The sequence below is a fragment of the Myripristis murdjan genome, chromosome 13 (assembly GCF_902150065.1).
Source record: "Myripristis murdjan chromosome 13, fMyrMur1.1, whole genome shotgun sequence".
NCBI classification, from domain to species: domain Eukaryota; kingdom Metazoa; phylum Chordata; class Actinopteri; order Holocentriformes; family Holocentridae; genus Myripristis; species Myripristis murdjan.
In genome coordinates this window covers 24047977-24068258 of record NC_043992.1, presented here as the reverse complement: position 1 = coordinate 24068258, position 20282 = coordinate 24047977, and the positions used below count along the sequence as shown (strand labels likewise).

General features: G+C 41.8%; 2 protein-coding genes across 2 annotated transcripts; one reads left to right on the top strand and one right to left on the bottom strand.

The window, feature by feature from the left end:
* Window positions 1-273: 273 nt before the first annotated feature.
* On the bottom strand, window positions 274-3403 carry msantd4 (Myb/SANT-like DNA-binding domain containing 4 with coiled-coils). Its single transcript, XM_030067436.1, has 4 exons — window positions 3275-3403; window positions 2939-3034; window positions 2415-2714; window positions 274-1337 (listed from the first exon to the last, which is right to left on the bottom strand). The coding sequence occupies exons 1-4, from the start codon at window positions 3380-3382 to the stop codon at window positions 576-578; spliced, it is 1266 nt and encodes a 421-aa protein (XP_029923296.1). The 5' UTR covers window positions 3383-3403; the 3' UTR covers window positions 274-575.
* A 2373-nt stretch (window positions 3404-5776) lies between these two features.
* aasdhppt (aminoadipate-semialdehyde dehydrogenase-phosphopantetheinyl transferase) lies at window positions 5777-18838 on the top strand. The gene is made up of 7 exons (XM_030066205.1): window positions 5777-6247; window positions 6331-6444; window positions 8207-8336; window positions 10435-10556; window positions 11566-11727; window positions 15965-16033; window positions 17754-18838. The coding sequence occupies exons 1-7, from the start codon at window positions 6101-6103 to the stop codon at window positions 17919-17921; spliced, it is 912 nt and encodes a 303-aa protein (XP_029922065.1). The 5' UTR covers window positions 5777-6100; the 3' UTR covers window positions 17922-18838.
* The last annotated feature ends 1444 nt before the right edge of the window (window positions 18839-20282 follow it).

Genomic DNA, 20282 nt, shown 5'->3' with positions numbered 1-20282 from the left:
AATGGCTGGATTAGAAAATTACTTACATCGGATCACCACTGTCAGATGGCTGGCTTCATGAGACAGGCCCAAAGCCTGTTACTGTATGCTTCAGTGTTTACAAAATCTTAGAAAAAATATGTAATCCTCACCTTTAACTCTCAGATACACAGTCGGTTTGACAGCTAAGAAAATGTCATGAAGCCAGTATATTAAAACCATGAGGAAGCTTAAGGAAACTTAGTTTTGATTGGGATACTGAGCAAAGTAAACTATGCTATAGGTATGTGACAGTGCTGGCACCTGTTTAGCTGTACGAAAGTGTCTCAAGGCACTGCTGTTTCATGCACATAAGTAAGACAGCGCCCCATCTCAGTCTCGTCCTTGGCTAAAGTCCAGTCAGGAATGCTCATTTCTCTGCCTCACACCTCTGATTAAAAAAATCTGTGAGGAAAACTTGAGCCAGCAGCAGCTGCTGGTGCACATATAAGTGTTCTCAATCATGAGAGCTCATACTTGTTCATTCCTTGAATGCTGCATTAGTATTTTCTGTGTGGTGCTGCTTTCAGGTTCTCTTCCTCTCCCCTCTCGTCCTCTCAGGGCCCCTGATGATCTTTGTGCAGCTGCAGTCTCTCTTTCTCCACTTGGAGGCGTTCTCTTTCTATGTGCAGCCTGCCAGACTCAAACTTGAAGAACTGTAGTCTCTCTTTCTCCAACTGCAGTCTCTCCTTCTCCAGTTTTAGCCTCTCTGTCTCCAGATCCACTGCTGGCATCCATCTTTTACTTTCCTTCTCTCTCTCCTTCTGTCCATCATGGGCAGAGAATGCAGAGGATGTGGAGGAAGAGTGTGGGCCTTGCTGGGGTGGCAGGGTATAGGAGGAGTCAACGAGCTCTGGTTGGCTCAGGAGCGGCACCCTCAGCCTCTCCCTCTCTACCTGCAGCCTCTCTCTCTCCAGCTGCAGCCGTTCCCGCTCCACCTCGGTCTGCCGCAGTCGCTCCTTCTCCACCATCAGCCGCTCTTTCTCCACCGCCAGACGCTCAGTCTCAACAGCCAGGCGTTGTTTTTCCACCTCCAATCGCTGTCTCTCAATGGCGACAAGAAGCCCCGCCCTTGAGTTCTCATGACTGGCCAGCCCGTGGGCTTGCACGCCTGTCCCCATGAGCCCACCAACCAGAGGAAAGTCCCGGTTGGTGGTGGAGGTTGGAGCTTTAGAGGAGGCAAGCATGCCGGACTCAGTGTGGGAGTAGACCTCCGGGACGCGCCCCTCACCACGTGACTCTATGTCACTGAGGATGGCAGGGAAATCATCATCATCAATTTCACCCTCTCCGTCTTCTACATCACCATTGCCATCAAACTGCAGAGCAAAAGAGTGACATCAAGAAATATTAAGGTAGAAAAAAAAATATCCAATCAGTCTAACCTTTGAATTTACCCATAAAAAATAATAATTCTTTACACTTCTGATAACAATGTCACTTTCTTTTGACTGATTGTGAACTTTTCTTGCGTGTTGACATGACTTTTCAAGGTTGTATTAGGCTCTTTTTAGACATTAGATTTTCCTAATGTCTAATTGTGATTCAAAGCGTAGTGACAGCCCAGCTGACACCTGCATGTGACCAGCTGATCATGTCATGACGCATTAAGAAGCATTAAATGATGGGTTGGACATGCAAAACTTGTATGTTTGCTTGTGTTTGTAGTCCAGATCACCACGGTCATAATATGATGGGAATTTTAAATAGTTGTGGAAATTGTTTAGTTACAGTGCACACGCAAGCACTGTCAAGTGATGACGAGCAAGATCAGCAGAGAGTATTATGACATTTGAATAAACAGGCTACTACCACAGGGAATCAAAATGTGAGTGGGTACATGGCAATGTTGTCACAAAATAAATATTAACCATTAGACAATAAAGATAAGATGGACATCGCAAGTTTAAGTGGAATCTACGGAGGGAATTTGTCCTTAATTAAACTTAAAATTTTATTTGTGATCCTACATGAGCCGAATCAAAACACTGTGTTAACAAGAGGCACTTGACTACCTAATGTGCTGGCATAATCACCATGATATATTAAACATAACCAATTGTGCTAATGAGTTCATTAATTAAGACAATTATTGCCCTCATTAGCAAATATTTCTATGTCACCATACTTACTTTCACATTACCATTTGGGACTTATAATGGTTCATCTTGTAGTTCACAGTTTTCTCATTAATATGCAAATTTTATGCATTGTGGTACTCCAAAATCTAATCAGATCAACTACTAAGGGAAAGATGCTGCATAAGTGCAGTGTGAATTTTCTATCATGTATTCGTGTATCATGTGTTGTCTACACAACAGTGTATCTATGCAGCAATCAAAGATCTACAATCAGTTTCTGTTTCAGTGTAAATCCAGCCCTGGGCTCTCTCTTACTCTGTATGCACCAACGTCCTCCTCCATCTTCACACCCGACGGTGCCATCATGGCCTGTCCACTTGGCTCCCCGAGAGCCGCCAGCTCCGGCCAGTCGCAGTGGCAGTCCTTGGGGAAGCCTGAGAGGTCAAGCAACTGGTCACACCCCGATCCCAGGGCAGCGGCCTCGTGTTCAGGAGACGAGGGGTCATACTCTCCCTTCAGGACCAAAGAGGAGGACGAGGAGGAGGAGAGGGAGAGCTCAGCCTGTAGCTGTTTTCTCTTCATCAGCGCACGCCAGTCCAAATAACGACGCTTCACCTGCACAGAGGAAGTAAAAGAAGAAAGGTTAAACAGTTTTGAGAAGAGAGGAGAGGACAGAAGTAGTGAAAAAAAGGCATAAGATGAGCAGGGACGAGGATCTTGATTATCATTGCTATTATTATCAATATTTTTTTTCCCATAAATGACATAATAAAAAAATCAGGGTTTACAAATTGAGCTAAATTTGCCAATCTGCCATTTAAACACACATATACACACACCTCAGCAGCAGTGCGTAGCTCCCCCTCCCCCAGTGCATTGACACCTCCTGCCACTTCTTCCCATGCCTGTCGCTTCAGCTCATTAATGGCTGTGTTCTGTTGGAGGAAACACACATGAAACTGTTCAGCAACACTTAAAAAACACAAGCACCAAAATGGAGGCTGCTTTCACCTATTAATTCCAGACAATGTGGCTGTTGCAAACTGTCACAACCAACACAAATCTACTTTTTTACTGCTGCAGGGGTTGGTTTTTGTTTTGTTTATCCTTGCCTGTATTCCCATTATTCTGCATCATGACCCCCGGAAATGTTAGAATAGATTAGAAGAGAACACCTGCTGTCTGGAGAATAACACGTCCCGCCTCTTGTGGATCTCCCTTATGAGTGTCTGTGTCTCTCTAACGCTGTAGTTACTCTTCCTCTTCCTCTTCAGCTGCTTCATCTGCAGGAAATCCAGCTTGGCGGTGAGGCGGGCCCAAAGAACCCAGAATGAGAGAGAGAGAGAGAGAGAGAGAGAGAGAGAGAGAGAGAGAGAGAGAGAGAGAGAGAGAGAGAGAGAGAGAAGGAAAGGGAGAAAGAAGGCAAAGACAAGCAGGGGGATGAAGAGGAAGGTAAGAAGCAGATATGAGTCCTGTCAGGGGGATAGAGGGAGGAAGAACAAGAGAGAAACAGGAGAGGCAGAGAGGGAAATAGAGGGAGAGAAACAGGAAGAGCGGGAGAGGGACTCGGGTCCTCAGATCGGGTGAACAGTGGGTGTGTAATTCAAGTGCAGCCAAGTCTAGCCGAGTGGCCCTTCTTCCAAACAGAGGAGCTTTGTTCAAGGCTGGCGGGAGTCAGCCTCATGTCCAGGGTCAGCCGAGTCAATCAAAAAACTTCTCATTTCCCAGTTTGTCAGGAAGGATGACTTCCTCACTTGATAGATCACTTATCTGACACCGGCCACTGCATATTACTGACATAGAACCCTTGCTGAGTTGTCCGTCTTGCCTTCTGTGGGCTTACTGGATTGAACCGGTGCCAGGTGAACTCACACAGGTAGAAAACCTTGGAGCAGAAGCCAAGAGGATTCTGCCTGCATCCTGTGGGCAAAGCAGAGAGCCATCAGTGTAGTTGAGGGTACAAAGTGTTTCTTTGTTAGCTCAGTAGGTGGGAAATGGGTTGTAAAATTGTGTATTTTTCATGTTTTCTGTAAAAGTGATTAATATTTCTGCCAATGGCGAGTATAAAAATCAAAAGTTTAGTAGATGTTTCTGTCTTTAGCTTCTGAGATATATGACAAAAAAAATACTTTGTGCACACAATCCTCTGAGGTGCATATGCTTATTAATAACAACTTTTTATGTATTGTTTAAATATGCAATCATTTGTTCATTGTTTGGTCTAAATCTGGGCTGTGCATTGTCAATAAGAACATGGACTATATACCAAAGCTTCAAAACATGGGACAACATGGGACTTTCTCATCGCGTTAGCTATCATCTTTTCCAACCACCACTACACCACTGACAGTCAAACTGGGATCACTTCTGATAAATTATGAAATATGAGCAGATAACCCTTGGGCTATTTAGTTTTTTATTGGCCACAGTGGATGCTGAAATCACAGGTATGGGATTCCTCCCGTGCTCAAATGGTTGTGAAGGGATAATAAGTCTCCACTGGGAATTTAGCCTGTAATTGTGATCAGCTATAGTTTTCATTATGATGTCACCCCTTAAGGCATATTTAACTTTTTTTTTCCTGTAAATTCCCAGCTCTAATAGATTAAGTAATCCTTTAGTGACAGCCGCACAGTGCAAAACCAGTACAGTACTCTGTAATGCACTGCAGCTGCATGTCTCTGCACTGAAAATATCGTTAAATTTAACACACCGATCCGATGCTTTAAACTTGGTGGGAAAAACATCAATAAACAATATTATAATAATACTGTAGCCTCGGTTACACTAGAGAGTATGTTTTTCAAAATGTAAATAAACTGGCTAGATGTGTTTATACGTGTTATAGGTATTTTTGGACGCTACGTTTTTCCTCTGACAAGATATACTGTGTGCCCACGAATAGCTCCAAATACACAGCCTTATACATTATAATATATGCATATGCACTTGTGGCCATTTTTGCATTCTTAAACATACTATGATGTACATCACAATGTGCAGCGATCAGTGTAGAAACACCAAATGCCGCAGAAACACAACCATTTCGGATAATAATTTATTTCGGATGCATGATGTTTTGTAAATTCCCTCCCTAGCTCACATTACTTGTGGGATAACACGTACTGATAATACAGCTCACCTTGCCGATCACACGGAGCAAATCTGATTTACATCGATCAACACATCGTGGTTCAGGCACAATTTCAATGCTGCATTTGAGTGCACCTCATAAACCCTTTCTTCCCAGAATTGTAAGTCCGATCTCAGTTGCTTTTAATCGGAAATAATCAAATAAACCTGGTGAAAATGTTTTTAGCTGCCATTCTTCAGTCACCACAGAGCTGCTTTGCACAGATAATAGTTCATGTGTCAGGGATAGTCAGGGAAGTTATTCTTGATTATTATTAGAATTTCAATGTGGCATAAATCAGAACCGCATCAGGTCGTGTTTAACATTAATTGTGACACTGCTTACATTAACCCACATCTCGTTTACTCGGGTATCATAGCATCAATATCCGGCTTTCCCTGATTATATTTACCACGGAAACGATGGTTCATGAGTGAAATAGTCATAATTACGATTTCTTTTCGAATACCATAAGGCATCACGAGTGACGCGCTGCAAAGATCGCTCCTATTGGCCAATCCTCCACCGCGCCCACTTACGACGCACGACGCGCTGCCTGCTGCTCTTCCGGCCATGTGTTTACACCCAGCAATCCAGTCCTAAATGTAAACAGAGTCTTGACAGTTCATGTCGTGTCTCTTTGAAATGTTTCTTGAAAATGTGAGACCGTTTGTGTATGGCTCGTGTTTCAGATACAAATGTTGTTGTGTTCTCGTGCCGGTTTGAAATCCCCCGAGCGTTTCTTGCTACACCGGGCGCACTGCTAACGTTAGCTAACATTGACTAGCCAAACAGTGATGACCGCTGGACACTTCTGCAGTTGCTCAGCTTCTCAGGGTCGGACGGGGTTTTTTAAACAAGAGGTTAAATGATGGGGTCCGTACGCTGGGCCTTTCGGTGTGGCTCGTGGACCCCGAGCCGGGCCGAGTGGCTGCTCGCCGCTCGGTGTGTCCAGCAGGAGGAGAAGGACAGAATCGGACAGTTCATGTTTGCTAAGGATGCCAAGTCAGCCATGGTGAGTCTGAATCTGTCTGTGTTACATCTAGTGAGTGCAGTCGTCAGCTGTGTTCAATATGCTGAAGGTGTTTAACCCCGCAGGCTGGCAGGCTGTTACTGAGGAGGCTGGTGTGTGACAGGATGGGGGTTCCCTGGTCAGAGATCCGCCTGGAGCGCTCCCCCAGAGGGAAGCCTTACCTGGCAGCACCGGTGCAGGTACACAGTAATGAGATGAGTGTTTTCCACAGCCATTCACATCAATACACTGACATCCACACTCATACCAGTCACAAAAGGACGAAAAGCTGCACACTTATTATTGTTTGACTTGCTGAAAGATTCACATTCTGAAATAGGAGGTTGATATACACTACTCACAAAAAGTTAGGGATATTCGGCTTTCGGGTGAAATTTCAGGATGAACCTAAAATGCATTATAACCTTTACAGGTGAACTTAATGTGACCTTCTGTAAACTTCTGAATGCACATGTCCAACTGTTCAATGTTTCAGTACTTTTTGCACAAGTTGCTGTTCTCTAACAAGGAGTTTAACGGCAAAATTCACATCAGGTGTTTGATGCTCCAGCTCATCGAGGTCGTATCATTAGGGTTTGGCTGCTGGAGACTGGGGTACCTCAAATGGAGTGGCCTGCACTTTCTCAGACCTGAATCCCATTGAAAACCTATGGGATCAGCTGAGTCGCCGTGTAGAGGCTCGGAGCTCTGTACCCCAGAACCTCAATGTCCTGAGGGCCGCCCTTCAAGAAGAGTGGGATGCCATGCCTCAGCAGACAATAAGTCGGCTTGTGAACAGCATGAGACGTCGTTGTCAAGCTGTAATTGATGCTCAAGGGCACATGACAAGTTATTGACACTGACATTTTTTGTTGTGGTATATCCACCACTGTTGTTGGCTTTTGTTTCAAGAAATTGTTTGAGATGATGAAATAACCAGTGTATGCTTCTACTTAAATGCCCTACTTTCATGATATAATATCACTGTAGTGTGAACTTTTTACATTTTCCATAAATTTCACCCAAAAGCCAAATATCCCTAACTTTTTGTGAGTAGTGTATATTAGTGCTGAGCTAATACTGTCCAGTTCTCAGACAAATGAGAATATGCATGAACAGACTATGATCCATTTCATAATTATTCTTAGATTTTAAAAAAGACTGTGCAGAAGCCAGGCCATTGAGCTTCAGACTGAATTTCTTGAATTTCCTGAAAATTGGACAAACTCCAAGATATTTTTGGTGAAAGACATGAGTATGCCACATAAGCTGCAAGATCCATCTTTACTTGTCGTAATTTAAGGAGAGGGGCGTTCAAAACCTTAAAACATTTGTCAAAGATAAATTGTTTGATCGAATATTTGATAAGAGAATCTACTAATTCCTTTGCAAACTTAATTTCCCCTCTTTTTATTTGTGTTGACATTGTCTATATTTGTCTTTTTAATTTTGATTTGTACTGGATATGCTTTACCAGTAAGTACATTTGTATTTCATGCTAATGAAGCCCATTTGAATCTAACTGAATTTCAACATTAGTAATGAATATTATAAAATTTCAGCTAGTCTAGTTAATTAATCCATCCTAAAGGTGGACTTGTTATTACAGACCTTCATTTTAAATTCAAGAGGAGATTCCAAGGTTTCCAAACACGCCAATCATGTCCTGCTGAATTACAGAGAAATGTGTGTAAAATGATGCACAAGACTTCTAGATATACTTAATTTGATGTAATAGTGCAGTCATGAAACAGTGGCATGTTGGGTCTGAATATTTGACTTCATGTAATCATGATGTGGCTTCAGTGAAGTGATGCAACCTGTAGAGAAAAGAATATGTATGGGACGTTGGATTTTTTTTTTCCTGAATTGGAACTGCTTAAGGCTTCATTCAAGGGGTTCATTTTCTGACAAGATGTGATAGTTTAATAACTCTCATCCTGCTCTGCTCTCTACACCCAGGTCACTGCAGATTCGGGGGCTGAGCCCTGGGCTTGGAGCTTCAACCTCTCCCACCAGGGCGACTACACTGTTCTCGCTGCAGAGCAGGGGCTGCAGGTCGGTGTGGATGTCATGAAGACCACCATGCCAGGTAAAGGGTCTGACAGCTAAATTTGCACTGATAGTATCAGCTACTGTTTGCAGGCCTACTGGGATGATGTTTGGTGCAATCATTTATGAACATGTAAGCATTGTTAAGGAATAAAATCACCTTTCCTCCATAGAGTTATATGAACAGGCTCCCACGGATATGTATGAAAGGCTTGAAAACCGCAGATGCTGTGTCCTGCAGGAGGTAGATGAACTAGTTGGTACACAGCACAGCACATAAACAACATATTTAACTCTCTGCCTCTGCCAGCAGAGGTAACAGACGTTCTGCCACCAAATGAAACTCATTTCCAGGCATAAATTGTCTGCTTTCATTCACATTGTAGAGCTCCTAAATTAGACTGTCTGGCTTTCTTTCAGTCACATCCCTCTTCTTATTCTTTACCATCATAAAATCCTTTGCAAAAAGCCTTTTCGTCTGAGGGGATTCAATGTCTCATTCATCCGTATTGTCTGGGGAGAAGAGACAGAGGGGAAAAAAGCACAGGAGAGGCAACATGAGAATGGCAATGAGACTGAGAGGTCAGGACTAAGAGAAAAACAGAGAGAGATCAGGTGAGCATGAGGCAGTGCTAAAACATTCACTCTTTACCTGTTTCTGTCTCACACACGTCCTTAAACACACATCATGCTCTGGATCAGTTACCATCTCTCCCAACACAACACCGTCAGTCCAGTTTAAGTAAATCCAGTTCCAGGAGGCTGAGGGCGCACACAGGACAGACGGAGAAAAGTTGACATTTGTAGCTTTTTTCATCCAGTGATAGATTTGAGGACCACACACCCGATATCAAAGTAAATATGCACACACACATACTGTGTGACTCCTTGCACAAAGTGATTTGGGGCTGCAAATAAATGTGAATGTGAACATGAACTTGAACTTGCATGTAAAACCAAAAACAACCACAGACGCAGAACAGTACTATTTTCTGTATTTTTGTTTCCTTTCATCACACTCTCAGTGGCTATCACTGGTCTCAGAAGCTGAGTGAATGTACCACTCTACGAGCTGGTCTACAAGACCTGCAAGGATTCAAGTCATAAAAACGAGGCTCCCACAAGTCGTGGAATTTCTACAAAGTCTTGGAATTTGGAATGTCTATTCCAGACCGAGAAAGTCATGGAATCTAATATTCTTGGACAAATCATGGAATATCATGAAATTTGTGAGCCTCAAAAAAATTAAATTAAATTAAATTAAAATAAAATAAGTAACTAGTTATGCATTAAGCATAATAATGATCTCCCATTGTGTTGTGTTCACCGTGTTACTTCCCATATTGACTAAAACAAAATAATGAGCGTGTTTAAAATATAGGTGATGGAAATTCAACATTGTTGTCATGGAAAGTCATGAAAAAATCAGAGGATTCAATAGTTGGTATAGAGTGGTAACTCTGTAAACATCACACTTTTGTAATAATCATGATTGGTGGTGCAGAGAGGGAAGAATCCACATTATGGAATAATCTGTGAACTGCCAGTTCACCAGAAACTGAAAATGTTTTGTGTTATTTTTGGCCAAATCATGGCTGTAATCAGCCTAAAATATTAGAAGTGCGCTGTGTCTCAACTCCAAGGCAGAATTGGTTTTGAGTGTGTGTTTCTTATCTTGACCACAAGGTGCCAGCAGAGGCTTTGTTATCAGTGGTGACTGTGTGTGTGTGTGTGTGTGTGTGTGTGTGTGTGTGTGTGTGTTTCTTATCTGTGTGTATCACAGTCCGTCTGCCTCTTCACAGTCAAATCTGTGATGTGATGAGAAATTTCCAGGAGAGCAAGCGGTCACCACCGGTGTCAAAACCCTGCTGTTTCCCAAAAGTCAGGTTTTGAAACTGCCTGATTACCTGATTTGTTGAGTGTTTGATGTGTTTTGTTCACTGGTTTTGTTTGGTCTGATGGCTGTGAGAGGTTTTGTGCGTGTGGGCGGTGGCGTCTGCTGTCAGGTGCATCAGAAAAACAAAACTGTGTGGAGGGAAGGAGAGATTAGGTTTGTGCAGGACGGCCGTGGCCTGGAGGGGAAGATGTGTTTGGAATATTCATCAGAGTGTGTTTCTGTCTCCACACCCCCCCTCCAGGTAGCACCTCCGTGTCCGAGTTTTTCCGCATCATGACTCGTCAGTTTACAGAGCATGAGTGGAGCGTCATCCAATCAGCCGGCTCGGAACGCCAGCAACTCGCCGCCTTCTACCGCCACTGGGTAACTATGGCAACCATACTACCCTGTCATCACATTGCATCGCTGCTGGTTCTGGAGTGCTGTGTGTGTGTGTGTGTGTGTGTGTGTGTGTGTGTATGTGTGTGAAGGGAGCACAGAAGGAAAATAACAGCACAAATGTTCATTGAGACATACACATGTACGTTTGACACATGCATGTGTGACCCTTCCCGCACACACACACACACACACACACACACATACACACACACACACACACACACCACACACACACACACCACACAACACACACACACACACACACGCACGCACGCACACACTCACACAGTATCTCTTTCTGTCAGACATGTAGCCCAAAGTTGTGAGGCATGTTATCCTCTCTGTCTTTCTCCTTTCAACTCCCATTTCTTTATTTTTCTCCCTCTTACACACACACACACACGCACGCACACACACACACACACACACACAGTTTTTCTCTGGTTCTGCTTGCTCCCTCTGTATTTCTCCTTCACACACATTTCTTTCCCTGAATCTCTTTCTCTTTTCCCTGTCTGAATACACGCACACACACACACACACACACAGATGGACAGGAACAGTAATGGTGGTGCTAAGTAAAGATGTTGTGAGATTGAGCGGGTGGCACAGAGACGTCAAGCTCTGATATCATCACCACGCTGTTGACTAATGGCAGTGCTCGACGGTTGCCATAGCGATTAGCCTTGTAATACTGTTATTGTGCCTCATTGGCTCTCAAGCAGGGTTTTGGCTGGACACACACACACACACACACACATTTACACTTTAAACACACATTGCCTTTTGTATACACAACGTTACACATTGTGTGCATGGACTCATTATTGGTCAAAGATATGAAGTTTTTGATTGTACACACACACACACACACACACACACACACACACACACACACACTAACCTACCAAAAGACCTATATTTTTGGAGAAGCTTTTCTTCATGTGTTCCCTCCAGTGATCTGATTGCGTGTCGCTCCATCTCTGTCAAGGCGCTGAAGGAGAGCTTCATTAAGGCCATCGGCACAGGGCTGGGCTTCAACCTGCAGAGGGTGGAGTTTCACCTTTCCTCTGAGCCCGTTACACAGGAGCGGGCGCTGCGCCAGACCAAGATGCATCTGGATGAAGAGGAGGAAGAGGACTGGATATTCGAAGTGAGTCACTTTGAGAACGGGTGAGAGGGGCAGGTGTCTAAAGATCACTAAAAACTGAATTGTGTTTGTCTTTTGGATGTTTTGTACAAATGACAGAATGAACTCAAACACACCAAAAACAGGTGGCGTTCAGTTTGCAGTTTCCTGTCTTGTGCATAACTTGAAGTAGTTTATTCTGTGCTTCCACATTCAAGGAGTTGACAAGATAAAGGGAATGGGAATGTCCTGACTTGATTTGAGAACCTGGAATCTTTTTGATCTTTATGTCGGTGGACAAAATCTAATTTATAACTTTTCAGCTGCCGTGTATAGCAGCCATTTTCAACAAAATCTGAAGTGTACAAAATTTATTTTGTTTAAAAAAATAGGTTTATTTTTAGTGTGAGGACAGCTGCATATGTGTACAGCGTTTCATGCCAACATGACTGGTAATACAGCCCTTTTAAATTTACAGCACCTCCCTCAGGCCAAATGCAAAACAGATTTGATAAAGGGTAGTTCGAAAATACCAGTAGACTCAAGATGTTTAAAAAATATACGATTGCTTTAAATGGATGGTAAATCCAATTAAAAATATGGATTTTCTTATTTAGGGGCTGCGTTCTGTACAGTAATACATTCGCGCAGGGCTGATAATACATTATCTGTATACATATATATATATATATATATAGATATATATATATATCTATAGATATATTGATATATATATATAGATATATATATATATTGATATCTATATAGATATCTGTATATATCTATAGATATATAGAGATAGATAGATAGATAGATATTTAAATAAAATAAAATATAATTGTGTATATATGGCCAATATCATTTGCTATCTTTTAAAAACCTGGTTTAACTGCAGTAATTGTGGATTCATTTGTATTTTAACCTATTTAAAGACCCAAGATTAGCATATTAAACTACCTCACTGTCCCCAACAGAGTCCCAGACTGCAGTTATATAATAATAATTTTACCAATGTTGCCAATGAAAATCGTTTAAATAAAAAAAAAATAATAATAATAATAATAAGCATATTTTATTTCAGTGTTCCTTTAAAAGCACCTGGGCTTACACTTGTTTTATAGTAACCTACATTTCTAGCAGTTACTAATTTGATGACATTCTGGGTCTGGCATGAGAGAGTGAGTTTTCAGACCGGTTGGAGCCAGTCTGCAGGAAATCAATGTGTTTCTAAAACAGTGGTTCAAAAGCCTCGGTGGCTGTGCGGTGGGGTCTCCAGTGCTCCACTCCCCAGTGGCCGCTCCTTGAATCAGAAGTGGTCTCAGAGAAATACACACAGGAGATTGCGATAGGGGGGCTCTCAAGTGGCACTCCAGCCTTCCTCACACCAGCACGACAGATTAGAGGACCGTGCCTCTCGATCAGACAAGAAGAATCATCCCTTTCCATCACCCCCCTTCCATTTTACTTCCTTTCACCTTTCACCTTTCTCCCTGTTTTCTGTCATCTCCTCTTGTCCACTCTTTTCTTTTTCTCTCTTTTCTCCCTACTTACTTGTAACCCCCTTTCACTTCTCTGTTTTATTCGTTTGACGTTTCTCTTTTTGACTCCCATCTCCTCGATCCCATCTCGTCTTCCTGAACTGTGCAGATAGATTAAACATCCAGCATTGCACTAAAAACGAGACACTAAACACTATTTTTTACACCGATAGATTATCAACTATGACACAAGTTTTGCGAGTCTTTCACGCACATTTCCTGGTTATAAGCAGCGACCGGCGGGACTTCACTGTTGAATTTCTCTCTGACCAATCGGTGGTCTGCAGGGTTTTCACATCACCTCTTAGAATCGACTCACCTCGCTTGGAAACTCAACTGAGGTGGTTCCAAAAATAGTAACCAGTAGCAGACTCTATCCCAAACTTTTGCCCAATGAAATACCAAAAAAAAGTGAGTAGAGTCAAGGCGAGTAGAGCCAATACCACTTAATGGAGCAGCACCATTAGTGCTGTCTGGACCGGGAGGCCTGAAGCTGCCTCTCTGTCTGGGTTTTGTCACCAGGGAAACACACAGCCACATCAATCGTAGGTAGATAGATAGATTTAAGGGCAAACTGAGGTAACACCAACATAAGGTTGTGTAAAGGTGTGCTCAGGGAGAAAAATACCATTAAAAATACCAAGAACATTTTATATGCTTAAAACTGTAAAAATCACATTTAAGTTTACAACAAAATGTACAGCCAGCCACCTCAGACTGCAGTGAAGCTTAATGAAGCTTGTGCAACAGTCACGGAATGACTTCAGCAAACTATCGATTCCTACAACCACCTGTTGATGTGTCGTGTATAAACACACACACACACACACACACACACACACACACTATACTCTGTATTAACATAGAGATGAGGTGAACAGCAGTGTTTTTGACCCCATGTCCTCTGGCCCCAGGGCACTACAGGCTGATTAGTCAGATTGGAGGAAGCACCTCCAAAAATTATTACTTCCTGGTGACCTCTAACCTCTGAGGAGGAGGTCACAACACACACAGAGAGGAGCATAATAACTTTTCTTTGGTTGTTTTGTGGAGCGCAGTGTGTGGAGTGCAGCAGAAAAGCTGCGAATGGAAGCAGATATGAGGACATTTCAGCCTCGACAGAGAGGGACAGAGGAGAGGGATTGTTTTCATCTCAAATAAAATGGTGAAATAAAGTTGCAATTACCGTGTCTAATGCTCTGCCAAAAAGTATAATTCCCCAAACTAACTAACTTGGATAGCAATGTAAACAAATCTGAAGGGGCGACTGTTTACAGACGACATGCGACGTTACATCAGTAACAATATTAGTGTCTGTCCAGCTGTTAAAAAAGACAAGAGCCCATGCCGTCGGTCTTGTAGCTCCTCATCATTAACAGTAATATTTGTCTTGTTGATGTTTTCTTCTTCAGACTCATAATCCAAATCAAAAGTTATATTTTGAAGCTTATTCATTGTTAGCAACATGGAGCTGTTGTCATTTGTTAGCTAGCTTCACAGAAGCAGAGTCACTTGTAGCTGATAGATAATCAGCTGTTAGTTTGACAGCTGTTGTAGCCGAATAATAAAGATAAAGTGACACAGCTCCTGTGATGTTATAGTAAATAACACATGGGTCTCAGCCAACCAGATTGCTTGAACAGAAACCTTTGTTGTGTACCACATTAGGATGCTAATGTGACAGAGCGGACAGGCTGAGAGATGTGTTTGTGTGCTCATCCTTTGAAATATGAACATAGAATGCAGATACATAAATAAAAATTCATGCAAGTCAAAGGCAAGTCAGAAGAGATGCTCGGTAAAAAAGTCCAAACACATTCACATTAGGAGACAAAATGACATCGGCTCAGTTCTGGGAGATTAAATAAAATTTTTTATATGATGAAATCCATTCTACAGGGAGCGTGAGCACTGAAGATTTTCTGTGATTATGTGGACATGTACAACTAATTGCGTGTGTTTGTGTGTGTGTGTGTGTGCGCGCGCGCGTGCGTGCGTTTGTGCCTCTTGTTCAAATGCAAATTCAGACATATTATGACTGTTTATGAAGTGATTACTACAAGACCAGTTTGTCACAAAGTGCAGCTGAGCAAAAAACAAACAAAAATCAAACTGTGTGTGTGTGTGTGTGTGTGTGTGTGTGTGTGTGTGTGTGTGTGTGTGTGTGTGTGTGTGGGTGAGTCGGTAAGAGTGACTGGGGTGTGATTGAGTGTACACATGCATGTATGTATGTCGTTGTGAGAGAGCATCAAAGCATACTCTCGAGCAGGAGAGAGAGAACAAAGGCAACAAAAAGAAATCATTTTAGATTTTGGGCAGTGCTTTAAAAAGCCTGTCCTGGCTGAAGTCATGAGATTGGTGTTATACTGGTACTGGTAAACAGCTTTTTCTCTAGGCTGTTTCCTCTCTTACACCAACACTCACTGCTGTGTGTGCCTCTCTCTGTGTGCTTGACATTTCCTGGTGTTGGAGGCAACGTGTTTTGGCAGGGAAGCAAAATGCGGCTCGTACATCCAGCATGCATCCATGCATAGGCATAAATGATTTGCATGCATGTATTCAAGAGTTGCATATGAATATGAATGTGTGTATGATAAGGATGCAAATGCCTGTTGTCTGTCATGCCGTGGGCATATGTGCAGCGAAAGCAAATCATTGTAAATGCGTTTTTTCTGAGACATGCACACCTTTTTTTCTTTTTCTTTTTCTTTTTTTTTTTGCAGGAGAGCTTATTGGATGCAGATCATCATGTTGCTGTGGCGCTCGGACCACCAGATAAAGCTGGAGCTGGGGTGAGGATCTGTATGATATGAACATGAGAGTTATTATGAAGTCGCTCTATTCAAATGCACACAAATCAAGATTACAACACGCTGCTGAGCAAAGTTAATAAATATTATTCAGCATATCCTGTAATATACAGTAATATCGTAATAATGTAAAATCTGAATGAGCTAAATTTACAGCCTCCTAACAGAAGCACTTAGGGGTGTGAATCTGTGGCCTAACATCAGGTCATTTCAGTTCACTAGCTGGCAATCCGATTCAAGAACAAATTTTCTTTTAACTATTTTATGAGATTTTTATTAAATGTAATGAAATTTCATGAAAATTATTTTAAATTAAGAAATATTTTATCACAGAAAATAGCTCCACCATTTTGGAAGCCAGGGGCCAGATGTATAAGCGCTGCGTATGCACAGAGACATGAATACACTATTTTCTACACAGAAATCAGTGTTTATAAAAAAGGAACATGCAGTGAGAATGTGTGCACCTTCCTGCACACCTCACACCAGAGTTTTGGCTGCTGGCTGGTGGAGAAGTGTCAAAAAATAACATGAAAGTGGGAATTTATGCAACATTATTATTGTAACTTTATTGTTTCTATATACTAAGTGTCCTCGATATGCTATTTCATCCTGCGTGTATGATTTTGTACAAGACTATTTATCTATTTTTGAAATTATTATTATATCTATGAGTGAGAATATGTCTGTTGCACTGTGTCAAGCATAATACAGATGTATTGATGGGTGGATTGATTTAGAAGCACATCATAATAGTCATTATGATGTGCACTATAAATAGGCTTAGCCATACATTATGACACCAATGGTGGCTTTGGTGCTGTTAAAGGACGTTGCTGTCCTTTTAGTTGCCATGTCTATAAAAATGAATGAGCAGCAACAGGCATTTATGTTGGAAATGAGCTAATTAGGGGTGTACCAACCTCCATTTATGGCTGATTGTGGGAGGGGTTATTAGGCTTGTGCACATGTGAACAATTGCACAAAGACTCAGATTTATAAAACAGAACCATGTGTACGTATGGCTTTATAAATCTGACGAAAAGAATGCATATGCATATTTCTGGCTTTGTGCATACACACAGCTTTAGTCAAGAATCTACACAGTTTTGTGCATCTGAACCCAGGCGGCTGAAAAGAGCAAAAAGTGAAACTAATACGAACGGGTGGTGTCCATCCTTCAAAACAGTTCCTCAGTTAGCTCAATCTGAGGCTTAACACCGATTCATTTTGATTGAAGAACGATTTTTCTTTTTGGAACAGTTCAATTTGTTTTGTCAACCAAAATTCAGTGTTTAATGAAATAAGTTTTTTTCATTGTTTTCATTCAGTACTTTAATCACAATATCTAATAATTAGCACATGCAATAGTGTGAGACTTGCCTTTTTATCTGAAATATATATTTAAAAAATCAGATAACATAATTACATTTTTTATTAACATTAACATTTCTTTTAAAACTTATTGGCAAACAAGTTGTGTTTAGTGAGATTAGTATTATTAAGTGAGATCAACATGTTAGATTTTTTAAATATATCATCCTGATAGATTAGATTTAAATCATTTCATGTGAGTTCAGGCCGCAGACAGAGGGATGCATTTATTCTGTCAGATCGACACAGCTGAATTGTCATAATTCATAATCGATTCGTTGATGTAGTGAGTAGTCAGTTACTGATTGCCTCCATCTCACTGTCACAGCCTCCACTGTCATCTCTTCCTCCTCCCTCCACGTTTACGCTGCTGTCGTTCAGTGACCTCATCAGCTCGGCCTCACCCCTGACAGAGGAGGACCCCGCCTACTGGGACAGCTTCAGCAGGAAGGCCATAGCGCCAGAGAGACAGTCAGACACACACACACCCAAGTAAACTGGCCAGACCAGACTACGGTGGAGAGACGAAAAGACACACACCTGGCAGCGCAGCACTGATGCTGAACCATACTTGGAAAAGTGCAAAGAAAGAAGCGAAACTCTAGAGAAACATAACACTGCTGTCTGGAGAACTGACGTTAAAAAACACACCATGACATAATGTCATGATTCATTTCGTCAGACCTATACAAACATGAATTCTGCACTGAGCTGCTCATTACTGATGCCTGTAAGCCTCCACAGCCTGATGGCAGCCAGGAGAGAGACCAGGGACTGAAACAATAGGTAGATAATAGCTATAATCAGTAATAAATGGTGTACAATGTGCAGTATGTCAGATAAGAACTGCAGTATTAATAAAGAGTTAATGGATTATGATGTATGATTGTCAGTTCAGCACGTTTCTTGTCCCAAAAAGAGAAATTCACTTGGCAGCCAGGTGTAAAAGCATAACAAACACAGCAACATACAGCACACACACCGCACATTTCATATTCAGTTAGAAGCAGTAGACTTCAGTACACTTATGACCCTGGGAATTAATGAATTTGAGTATTATCCTCGCCTTCCAGGTGACAGATGAATATCTTGTTTATTGAGATTTGTAATTTTATGTCTGCTTACACACTTGCTAGGTGAGGCCATTGCGTAGTGATACAGAAACAAAGTAGTTCCACTAGTTAGCCAGTAAGGGGGCTGGAAAAAAAGTGTAGATATTGAATCCCAAACAAAAACTGTGTTGCTGTGCATCCTTCAAAACATTTTTTTTTTCAGCTTTGGGTTGCTGGTCAAAACCATATTGTTTGGTGGGTCAGGATCTACAGGGTGTCCATAAAGTCTCTTTACAATTTAACAAATTTATTACAAAAGCAAATGAACAGAGAAATCTGTGGAAATTATCACAAAATGAGGAGTAGATATCGAAGTTTTTTTGCCTCATTTAATACACCTCTATATGGGCACCATTAGTTGCATGAAGCACATCAAGACGGTACTCGATTTCTTGCCATGTTCGCTGTAGCATAGCCTCATCAGTGGTGGCAATGGCATCAGTGATCTTTTGCCTCAGGTCATTGATTTCCAATGTGATTAAAAACTTTGATAACCACTGAGCACATACAACAAATCTGATTAACATATCTCATCAATTGCTTTTGTAATAGATTTTTTAAATTTTAAACAGACTTTGTGGACACCCTGTATTTCACTCAGATGGAAGAGCAAATACCACTAAATGGGTAAGAACCTGAACTACCGCCTCAAATCTCAGCAGCCATCAAGGTAACAGTGGATTAACTGGCACTGATCAGTGACTGCCAACCCCTGCTGTGTTAGAGTGATTTCCACATGTGAGCATGTAAATGATTACATATTGTACCTTTAAATCGCCGAACAGAGCAATCACAGATAAGGATAAAACAGATTCAAGAACTGACTCATCATCTTTTTGTCCACAGTAAAACATATAACTTTCTTAAAAAAGACAGTGTCTGTTGTGCCTTCTTGCAGATTATGCAAATGTTTATATCAAAATTCAGCCTTTTCTCAGTAAAGGTTCCTCCTGAGGTTTCATAAATGTCAACAAAAGCAGCAGACATACCATCAATACCTGGCGATGATGGAGACATTACTGCTCCAAGTCCTCAACTATTAGCCCACACTCAGTTTCCCCGTAATGAAGGCCATCATCTGCAGATTTGAGAATACATACGTCTTGATATTGACTCTGACGAACATTGGTGTATATTTCTGTATAAAAGAGGCGACAGGACACACCCCTGAGGCGAGCTGGTGGGAGGGAAACCTTCCTGACACACAGTCCCCATTTTGTATGAAATTCCCACAGATGCAGAGGAACAAAGACGTGTAAATGTCGCCTGTAGCTCCCTCTCTGCCTTTCCACTGACAGATGGGAAGACTTGAAGTGAAACGGCAAGGAGAAAGAAATGTTGATCATCCACTTTAACATCTATAGTGAGAGTTGATGACTCGTATAATACAGTCATTTTTTCCTTCTATCGCTCTGTTGTTCTGTTTTCTCCCCTGCCCCCTTTTTTATCCCAGCAGGCATTGTGAGTTAACACAAAGCGCACAGATAAATTAACCAATAGCCACTGGCTGATCTGATCTATTGAAAATGTCTGTGGTTTGATCGGTCCGGTCTTGCTCTCATTCTCTCTGCTCGGCCATCTGTGTCTGCTATCGCTCTTCATGTCTCACCATCTTTTTTTCAGAGTTTGTGTGTGTGTGTATGTGTGATGCCGTCTCTTTCCTTCACTTCTCTCCCATCTCTTGCTATCTGTCTCTCTCTCAGCCTCTCTTTCTCTCCATCTGGCAGTGCATCTATTTTAGTCAG